Source organism: Centruroides vittatus, unplaced genomic scaffold (genome assembly GCF_030686945.1).
Source record: "Centruroides vittatus isolate TY-2023 unplaced genomic scaffold, ASM3068694v2 contig_254, whole genome shotgun sequence".
Lineage (NCBI taxonomy): Eukaryota > Metazoa > Arthropoda > Arachnida > Scorpiones > Buthidae > Centruroides > Centruroides vittatus.
The window spans coordinates 46065-56919 of NW_027121609.1; the positions used below are offsets into that span (position 1 = coordinate 46065).

At 32.5% G+C, this 10855-nt stretch overlaps 1 protein-coding gene across 1 annotated transcript; it reads left to right on the forward strand.

The window, feature by feature from the left end:
* Positions 1 to 2837: 2837 nt before the first annotated feature.
* LOC136971445 (protein argonaute-2-like) lies at positions 2838 to 9879 on the forward strand. Its single transcript, XM_067265903.1, has 3 exons — positions 2838 to 2877; positions 6788 to 6946; positions 7019 to 9879. The coding sequence occupies exons 1-3, from the start codon at positions 2838 to 2840 to the stop codon at positions 9841 to 9843; spliced, it is 3024 nt and encodes a 1007-aa protein (XP_067122004.1). The 3' UTR covers positions 9844 to 9879.
* The last annotated feature ends 976 nt before the right edge of the window (positions 9880 to 10855 follow it).

Genomic DNA, 10855 nt, shown 5'->3' on the forward strand with positions numbered 1-10855 from the left:
AGAGTAATGACTTTTTCAGTTTTAAAACTAAAACGTATGGTTTAATTACATAATATTTATATATATACTTTTAGTTTTAATATAAATAATAATTGTTTTTCAGTATAAAAACTTATCTTTATTTTTTAAACTGTACGTACAGGTTTTTAGAACAAAAACTCTCTGATTCCAAAAAAGTTATCTTATGCAAATAGGTCTTATCTTAGTTTGTTCTTATATTTTTTTAGATTAAAAACTCCAAAAATTTTACTCTCAAAGTCGGCGCTAATTATTCCACATCACTCTTAAGGGTTTTTATTCTAATTTACCTAATTATACACACGAACACGCGCACTCTCTCTCTTTCTATCACACACACAACACAAACGTTTGTAACATTAGTATTTAGTATATTTAGATAAGCACGTTGACTTCCTATTCTTATTTTTCTTAAAATAAATCCGCCGTATTCACCATGTTGCAATCCTATACTTATTCGAAACAATGTTTTTTTTCACTTATTGTTACGTTATTAAACAGGTTAATAACAGAAAGGAATATTTGCCTGTTGTGTAAATTCTTATTTTTTTTCGTTATACGAATAGAACGGTTTGAGCACCATAGTAAATTAACGACAGAGCAAAATACTAAGAATAACATTACAATTGAAATCTAAAATAATGTAGATTCATCAAAGTAAAAGGAAGAAATGTAAAAGAAACGTTAAAAGAGATTCTTTGCAGAGAAATTCGATAACTTTGAAGAAAACATCTAGTGAATTATGAAAAACTCATAGGATAAACTGGAAATATATTTGTTAATAGCATGCAATTACCACTGAAAAATTCTTATAAACAAGGTGTAAAGAAGATAAGGATAGAATAAAAAAAAAGAACGTAACTGAACGTATGAAGATGTAAAGCTGTATGAACACGTGCATGTGAAAGCAGGTTACAGTATTAGATTAATTGTAGTTATTTGGTAAGGTGAACAACCGTGCAATGCAAGGAAGCATTATAAGTGTGGGGAAAATCAATCTAAAAAATTATTTTTTAAAGAAAAAATCGTATAATTAACAAAAAATTCCACAGTAATTTTACGAAAAATGTCATTATTGAAGAGGAAATAGAAATCGATATCAATTTTTGTTACTTAGATAATGTAATTAATGTATTAAATTGGAAGAAAATGTGTTAAAATATTTTTCATTATGTAAATTGTCATTAAAATAAATTAAAGTCAAAACATATTAAATATTTTTTTAAATGTCTGGCAGATCATCAATGTTAAATACGGGATGAAAGGTCGTTTTACTGATACAAAATCCTTTTAAAATGTAATTAATATAGAAAAGTAGAGAGAGTTATCTACATCAAGATCACTCTGTAAATAATCAAAGTTTGCCTTAGTAAAGAGATAAGCTTTGCGTATTATTAGCTTATAAGTTAAAATTTATGCAAAAAATTTACGTTTATTATTTGATTTGTTCAGCAGAAGTTAACTATAATCGAGACCAAGTTCTATCGCCATAAAATCGACAAAATTTAGAGATTGGAATACATGTTTACAACCTAACTTGAGGTAAGAACCCTTTATTAATGAATAAATCTATTGATGGACTCCTATGATGTCCTTATAAAGATCAAATTGTAAACAATTACTCCATTCTCTAAAGTGCACAAAGTAATACTATACGCTATTTTGGCAAAATGAACACACTTCTGACATCTCGCCCACTTGGGGCAAGTTGACGTATGGTTTTTTATTTTAAAGTTTTCATTTTGTATTTAAAAATAGACTTATATTTGTAAAAAGTAAAAAAAAATTACTTCACTTGAAGCAATTCTTTGTGATCTTGCCCCAAAGTATAAATCTCAAAACTACTTTACCTGGCTTTTATTGATATTTTTGAATGTAATATAAAGAAAATATTAGTGTAGTTTACTTACAATCTTCTATCCTCTACCTCAACTACTCAATTGTAGAAATCAACTTGGCTGGCCGTGGAAAATTTTCCGTGTTTTTTCACGTTTCTAACACGTGAACAGGAGTCAGTTACTCCACAGAACGTTCTCTGCAATGTACTTCACCCCTTAGCAGATAGCAATGCGTGGCTCTGTCCATTAATCCAACCCATTCCTTATATTCAATCACATCAATTAAGAAAGGAATATTTAAGAGGGTTTATAATTGTGTTTCTGACAACTTTTACGAGACTCACGTGGAGCAAAATTTGATATGTGGGGCCAAAGACGTCAGGAACAAACCATTTACATAATTTTAAGGGTGCGACCCGAATTCAAAGTGTGGAGGAAGACTGAAATTCATTTCACTCCTCGACGAAAGCATCAGAAGATGAAATGAGTAAATAAAATATTTCATCATAGCAATTATTAATTTAGAAAATAGGGTCAATACCACCATTTCAAGTATTTTATGGCATAAGATCCATGTTTTCTTGTATTAAATTTTCTGTGTATTTCAAAATAACATGCAAATAGCTATTTTTGCACATTGTGTATAGTTGGTGAAATTAAATACAAACTCATATTTAAAGAAACTTTACTCGAAAATTAACAAATTTCTTAATTTTTGTTTACGTTAATTATTTAATAATTAATATACTTTACATGGTATACATTTATATTTAATAATTAATATACTTTACAACGGTCACATTTGTTTTTCTTCTTTTATTAATTAATAACTGAAGAAAAGCAAATGTGACCGTTGAACCTTTTTCTGATATTGTTCTAGCCTCGTCCAGGATCATAGTTTCGGTTCTGATTTCGTTTCCTTATAAATTCGGCAGTAATTTCCCTTTCCAACACACGTACTATTAGTCTGCATATAAAAAAATGGGTCCGAAGAAGAAAGGAAAAAGTGGAAAAGGAAGAGGTAAGTACTCATTAAACATTAAATTAATATTCAATATAAAAGTCTGTAAATTAAAATTACGATTGCCCTATCTATTGACAATGTCAAATGTAGAGAAATGTAAAAACGATACGGCAAGGGAACTCGCGCCCGTCTCAAGACAGGGGAAAAGTTACCAAACTTGAAGAACTCTGTAAAGTAAAATTTTCAATTCAACCCTTCAAACTTTCATAAAAAAAAAGTATTTTGCAAGGAGAGTTTAACTGCCGTTTTGGAATTTTATGCGAAAATATTTGCGACATACTGCATATTGCAATTAGGCACGATAGAAACACGAGAGATAATATAATCTTATCCATACTTATCAACAATAGTATAATTATAATTAGATTAGTTAGATGATGTGGACTTGTTATCTGGAAAATTTTGAATTCAAATGGAGAAAACACAGTTTGTAGGATGAGCGAAGACTAAACTAAACATTTTTGTATATTTATTCGATCGCAATCATCTGTATATATAATTGAGAGAGTTGGTAATAATAATAATAACCAGTGCAGAGCCCAAACGGTTAGGAGTTGAAAGTTGAAATTTGGTACACAGTTAGGGCACGTCACGAGAACGCACAATAAGAAGGAATTTTTCGAAATTTTTCCCCACGGGGCAGAGAGTCAGGATTAAGACTTAACACTTCCATTAACAATGGAAGTGTTATGTAACAATGGAAAACAAGAGAAAGCGACGTGCAAGATTTACGGGCGCTGGAAAAAAAAGAAAAAGAGTAATTTTAATAAAAAAGAGTAATAAAGAGAAAGTTAGAACATATTCGATTTTCAAATTTAAACGGATTAGTTCGGTTTTTCTCGACTTTTCTTCTTTAGAACATTCGATGAAAATCGAATGATATAATCAGAACACGTCGTGAAAATCGAACAATATTAGAACATTCTATTTTCAAATTCGACCTTTCTTTAGAAATACAGTAGAGAACCGAAAATCGGAATCAATTGGGGACTGGGGTTGTTCAGATTAGCGATTTGTTCCGATTACCGATTATGTACGAAAAAATACATTAACCTGTCCGATGTTCAAATTTTTCTCCGTTGCGTGTCGCTTCGTGTTGAATTTTCGTCGATTTTAAGCCTAACGAAAATGTTTATAATAATAATCGAGGCATCGAGGCTATCGTATCGTTAAGAATTATTTCTGCATTTTGTACAAACAAAATAAATTTATTGAAGAATATAAAAACATGAAAATTATTATTTAGAAGTAAATTTAGTATCAAAAACGTTCGATTCAGCACGACACAGTCCGACTGAAAATCGTTCCGATTACCGGCGATTCCGATTACCGGGTCTCTACTGTACTTAGTTCATTGATGAAATTACTCTTTTTCTTTTGTGACTATAATATAAGAATCTTAATCTTCGCTATCATTACTTTTGTCGGAGCAATGCCGGGCCTACCTGCTAGTACAATTATACTATTTATATTTGTTTCTCTATTAGATTTGTACTAGAAAGAAAATAGAATACAGAGTAAAATAATAGAGCAATGTGCTCTTACATTGTTCAACGTTACAATGTTACTGCAACACACCGTACATTACAATGTATTACCTTTATGTACTGTACATAGTAAAATAGTATGTTATATACAGGTATTTAGATTCAAACTTTCTCATAGCAAACAACAGAACGTCTTTTAAGTTAATCACAGTTTGAGACAAAATTTCGTACCAGACTATTTCCTTTAGAAAAACTTTTGATATGGATATATCAACGTTTAACTCAAGAAAAATGTTAACGATATTATCTGAAAAAATGTCATATATGGGCTATATCATATTTATATAGTATGTATGTGCATAAAGTAGGGTAGAAACCGCGATTCTATGACGTAATCTGCTAGCGAGTGGCCTTCGTATTCATAGAAGATCACATACTAGACGGGCGAAAAATTGCAGATTATATTATTTTGCATATATTTTCCCCAAAACTCGAAAAGGATAGTTTAAAGTTGTGTTTAATCTTACGTATTTACAGCCTAATTGTCAATAAGGAAGTGTAGTTAGTAGTTATCTGTGCAAATGTTATGCAAATGATGTTCTGGACGTGTTCTATGCTAAAGAGTAAAACACTAAATTTAGGGAATGAATAACACTTCACATCCGGGCTATGTATAGCAATATAATTGCATGGACAGACGTTATTTATCTTTTAATATGTACATTATTAATTATTTATTTGTAAATAATTGCCACTTTGAACAAATTAATCTGTGTATAGGCTAGGCTATATACAATTAAATTACTGTCTGTCTTCTTGTTTCTTTGACTATCACTTAAGAAAGTCTAATAGGAATTTTTATGTTACTTAATTGGTAGTCTCTTGCTCCTATAACGGTACATTATTATTTTCCAGTTAGCAAGAGAGTCTCACTTACCATCTATCTAACTCCTTTTAGAGGAATATTTGAATTGAAATAACGTGATTTTCTGTTTGTATCAAAAGTTGTAATCTGGTTAATAGGGGCATCATGCCACTAAGGTTTTTAAATCCGCTCTTACCTTTTAACAATTTAACACTTTTCTTCAGATTTAGGAAGGACAGACATACAGACGATGACAATGAAAATTTATAAGTTTACAGTTTCTGTTTAAATTGCAGCCCAAACATTTGTATATTGTGATAGCTGATAGACGCTCATATCATTATTCTTTCACCGAATATTCCGGGTTTAATTTTTTGAAAAACCAGTCAAAATAGCCGAATTCCTTCTTACAAATAATGTGTTTTGTTTTAATTTGATCGCTAAAGAGCTTTGTGGTCAGTCATTCGATAAAATGTAATCCATAAAGTGGAGATTAAACCCAATGAGTTTACCCAAGTAATATAAATCAAGTCCTACTCAAAAAAATCTTAAATTACTGTTGGCTTTATTATACAAGCAGAAATCATACTTATCATTGTGTTACAAGTCTGACATGTATAATGTCTTAAATCTACCGACTTCCGGCATGAAGCAACAAATTTATCAGTCAAGTTGACAACTGTTGTTGTAGATCATGAATCTTCATGCTGAGTGCTATGGTTTAAGTTTAGGTTAATGTCGTACACAATGTCTTTTAGAGTGTCGCTAGAAATCATCTATTCTGTGTACACGTTATGCCACAGATCTTGACTGTTTTTCACTGTACGTGAATATTTAGCGACCGTGATAGTTACTCATGTAATTTTTATTATATTTTTACTATTTTGTCGTATTAAATTAAGATCATTTTTTAACACAGTAATATTTGTTTAAGCACTTCCACATCATATCCAGCACATTCCACACATGAAATGTTTTGGAGAGTTTTGACACACTTGATACTAACTTGTGAAGTGGAAGATTCAAGAGGAGAGCTACAGAACCTTAAATCCTTATTTACACATAAACATACAATTTATTTTTGGAATTTAAAAATCTATTTCATAAACATTTACAACAGAAGATATGGTTTACCGAACAATCAATAGTACAATCGTCATATACATGTTAATAAAAGTACTTATTAACTAATTAGCTTTTAAGTTTTGTCTTGCTTTCATCTCGACATTTTTGGATCTGCCAATGATCCAGTCTGTTCACAGAAGTACACAACTTATTTGCTTTGGTCCTCCGGCCGGACAAACTCTGATATTGCTGCACTAGGAAAAGTTTCATGCAGTTAAGTAATTAGCAAAAATACTGCGATCTAGCCGAAGTTTCTGTGACATTAACAACGGTTCCCTAATCTAGGATCACAATTCTAGGCACAGCCGAATGTCTATACTGCAGATCTACACATGAAAGTAACACCGTGTAAAATCATTTTTAGTGTTATTTCATTATATTTGATAAAAAGAATTTTTCAACTTTATATCTTTCTTATCGTTTTAAATAGGAAGTAGTCATTCAAAGCAGCAATCTCAACCTGCTGCATCTCCAGATATTGAGGAACCAGGTGCGTCTGTATCAAGACATGATGAAAGACCTACAACGAGTAAACCCGCAGCCAGAGCAGCACCTAGTGAAAGTGTTGCAGAACCTCTGGCACTAAAAGGTGTGTATATGTTTACTTAAATACCAGTCTGTCAAATGTTCTAATATGGTAACAATTTAATAAAATATCTAGGTCCGGAAAGGGTTAGCCCTGTTGAAAAAGCACTAATTCGCACTGAGGGTGGACAGCCATCGTCAATGGCTCTTGCTACGATAGCACAATCGGAAACTACAATCGAATATTTATCAAGCGCAATGAAAAGACTGGGTCTGGAGATGACTTTAACTGGTTCAAAACATCATAGGTTTGCTAAACGACCAGGAGTTGGAATTAAAGGTAGAAAGATCAATTTAATAGCAAACTACTTTCCGATAGATATACCAGATGGCGAGATATACCATTATGACGTAGATATTCAAAAGCTTATACCTACACGTGATGGTAGTGAGAGTGAACATCTGAAGAAGCATAAAAAGTATAAATGCTTGAATACGAAACAAAACAGAAATATTGTAGAAGCAATGATTAAGCAGGTGCCAATGTTTAAGAATATTCGACCGGCATTTGATGGAGAAAAAAATTTATATACACGAACCTTATTACAAATTAAAGACCAAAAAGTGCTAACTGTAAAGGCTGCAGACGAATTTTATTCTGATAAAGAGATAAATTACGAAATAAAGATACAACCTGTGAACAGAAAAGATACAATGAAAAGATCAGCAGATAATTCAATTAATTTAGAACCATTACATCAGTTGTTAGCTGGTAGATGCAGTGATATAACAGAGGGTATCATTTTGGGAATCATGGCTATAGAAACGGTACTAAGACACGGCCCTGTTTTACGATTGGTACCAGTTGGGCGAAACTTCTTCACCAAACCACGCATGGAAGAGGTTCCTCCATTGAGTGAAGGAAGAGAAATTTGGTTCGGTCATCATCAAAGTATGCAGCTGACAAAATGGAAGCCGATGCTTAACATAGATAAATCAGCAACGACATTTTATAAAAGTTGTTCCGTTATACAATTTATGTTTGAAGTATTAAATCTGAGTACTGAAAATATTGAGTCGTCTTTAAGACAGTTCAGAGGTCTGACAGATGCCCATAGGCGGACAGTAGCAAAACAGATGAAGAATTTAAAAATTGAAGTAACACATTTGCCTTATCCCCGAAAGTACAGAATTCGAGACATAACAAGGGAAAGCGCAAATAATACATTTTTTCCCAGAAGAATTAATGACAAAGAGGTTAAGTGTTCCGTATCCGAATACTTTCGTACCGAATATAGAGCATTAAAAAATCCCAATTTACCCTGTCTAAATGTGGGAAGTAATAACAGAGCTGTGTATTTACCGATGGAAGTGTGCAATATTGTTGAAGGTCAACACTGCAATAAGAAGTTAAATGAAAAACAGACTGCTGATATGATACGCTACACGGCTCGTCCTCCTGCCGAGAGATTCAATGATATAAAACAATCAGTTAATGCTTTGATGCGAGATTTCGAACCGTTTATGAAAGAATTTGGTGTTCGTGTAAGTCCCAACCCCGTGAAGTTTACAGGAAGAATGCTAGATCCTCCCCTAATAACATATCAACAAGAACAGAACATCAGACCTCTCAACGGTAGCTGGGATATGAATGGCAAAAGATTTTATACAGGAGTAACAATTGAAAAATGGATGTTGCTGAGTTTCTCGATGGCTCGATTCTGCGACGACAATGCTCTGGAAAATTTTGTAAGAATGCTGTGTACTGGTGGAAGAAGTGTAGGGGTACAATTTGCACAACCTCTTCTTATTAAGCGCTTTACACGTCGCGATGGAAGACCTTCAGGTATACTTAGGCAAGCGAGGACTATGTATCCCGATTTGCAATTAGCCATAATTGTGCTACCATCAGAAAGCATCTATTCAGAAGTTAAAACAGTTGCAGAAACAGAGCTGGGACTTATGACTCAATGTATAAAAGATGTAAACGCCACGGGAAGAAAATGTAACCCACAACTAATTTGTAATTTATGTCAAAAAATTAATGCTAAAATGGGTGGAGTAAACAATTCCCTGTCGCAAGCAGACAAGCCTGCAATTTTGAAGAGACCTGTGATTATTGTAGGTGTCGACTGCACTCATCCAGCTCCTGGTGACAAAATAGGGTATTCTATAGCAGCAGTCGTGGGTAGCCTGGATCCATATCCCAGCAAATTTAAGGCTTCCGTTCGTGTTCAGCATAAAAAACAGAAAGTAGATAAGACGACGTTTGGACAGGATATTGTAATCGATATGAAAGAAATGCTGAAGGAAATTTTGAAGGAATTTTACAATCGAACGAAAGGAAAAAAACCAGAAAAAATCATATTATTCAGAGACGGTCTTAGCGAGGGAGAATACAAAAAAGTTGTGGACTATGAACTGAGAGAAATTAGAGAAGCCTGTAAGGAAATGTCTCGCGGAGAGACATACGAACCTCCAGTTACATTTATTGTAACTGGAAAGCGTCATCATACACGATTTGTTCCTGCTGATCGAAAAGACGGTGTGGGAAGACCGGGAAACATCCCACCCGGTACTACAGTCGATACAGATGTAGTTCATCCCGTTTTATACGATTTCTTTTTATGCAGCCATATGGGCATACAGGGTACAAGCAGACCCGCCCACTATACAGTTTTGTGGGACGACAATAACTTCACAGCTGACGAGTTACAAGTATTAACTTACTACCTATGTCATACTTACGTCAGATGTACCAGGAGTGTGTCCATCCCGTGTCCAGTTATGTACGCGGACCTTGCCGCATTTAGAGCGAAACAATACCTAATAGCTAAAATGGAAGAGACATCAAGTTCAAGTAGTGAAGTATCAGAACGGGAAGAAGTCATTATACAGGAAAGTATTAAAGAAGCTATTAAAGTAGTAGACAATATGCAAAATCGAATGTATTTTGTATAAATTTATACGTGATATTACTTACTACTTGTTACAAAATGGAATTTCACACTAATTACTGTATCAGATTTGTTCAGTGCAAATTGCTGTGTAAGAAAATATTTTACTGTTATAAAGTTAATCTAAACATTATAATTGTGCCATTAAAATGGTGATGTGTTATTGCATCAATAGTTGCAACAGCTTAAATTCATTCTGATTATGATCGATAATGTAGTATTTTTTATAAATATTAAAAATCTTTTGTAAAATACATTTCCAATAACTTTACTGATCGTAAAAGTGATAATATCCGCGTCGAGTTTAGAGTTTCTATTTTAATATATTGAGAAAAACAAGTTATAATTTGATTTAACGGGAAATAAACCATTTTTAAATAATTTGTTAATTAACAATCACTGAGGATTTGCAAAAGTAACAGAAAATTGCATATAAATATATGTAAATTTATAGTTTTTATCTGGGGTATTTAACTGTGACAATTATATTAAAAAGTAAAATAGGCTTGGTGTCTGTGAGTATAAAAGACCCTGATATAATAATTAAAAACTTCTTGCATTTGCCTAATAATTTTTAAAGGAAAGGTCGAAAAACCTTTTATTTATCTACAGGTGATAAATCTTATCATCAATTTTTGATTGACAGATTTTTATATCATACTTTTGTTTAACAATTTTTACTGGTGTTCTCCTAATACACTTTTAAAAATCGGCTGAAGTATTGAACTGAACCTTGTAAACACTTTTCACAAGTCTAATTACGTAAATTATTTTAAAAGGATACGTATGCTTCAATGTTAGTTATTCGTTAACATTATTAAACAATAAATTATTGGAGAAATATATACTCACTTTGATAAAAGGTATGTTTATCACTGTCGTTTATCAGGGTGGCGCAAAACCAATTAAAACGGTTGACGTTACATCAATGTAGTCTATAGGGTTCTTAATATCAGGATTACTGTATATCCAGTTAAATGGTTTACAGGCCATTCTATATTTCCAATCAGAATATT

Bases quoted from the DNA above. Each gene is read 5' to 3' on its own strand.
- LOC136971445 (XM_067265903.1), top strand. From the start codon at position 2,838: ATGGGTCCGAAGAAGAAAGGAAAAAGTGGAAAAGGAAGAG. The intron at 2,878-6,787 runs GTAAGTACTCAT...CGTTTTAAATAG, and splicing joins AAAAAGTGGAAAAGGAAGAG to GAAGTAGTCATTCAAAGCAG. The intron at 6,947-7,018 runs GTGTGTATATGT...TAAAATATCTAG, and splicing joins AGAACCTCTGGCACTAAAAG to GTCCGGAAAGGGTTAGCCCT.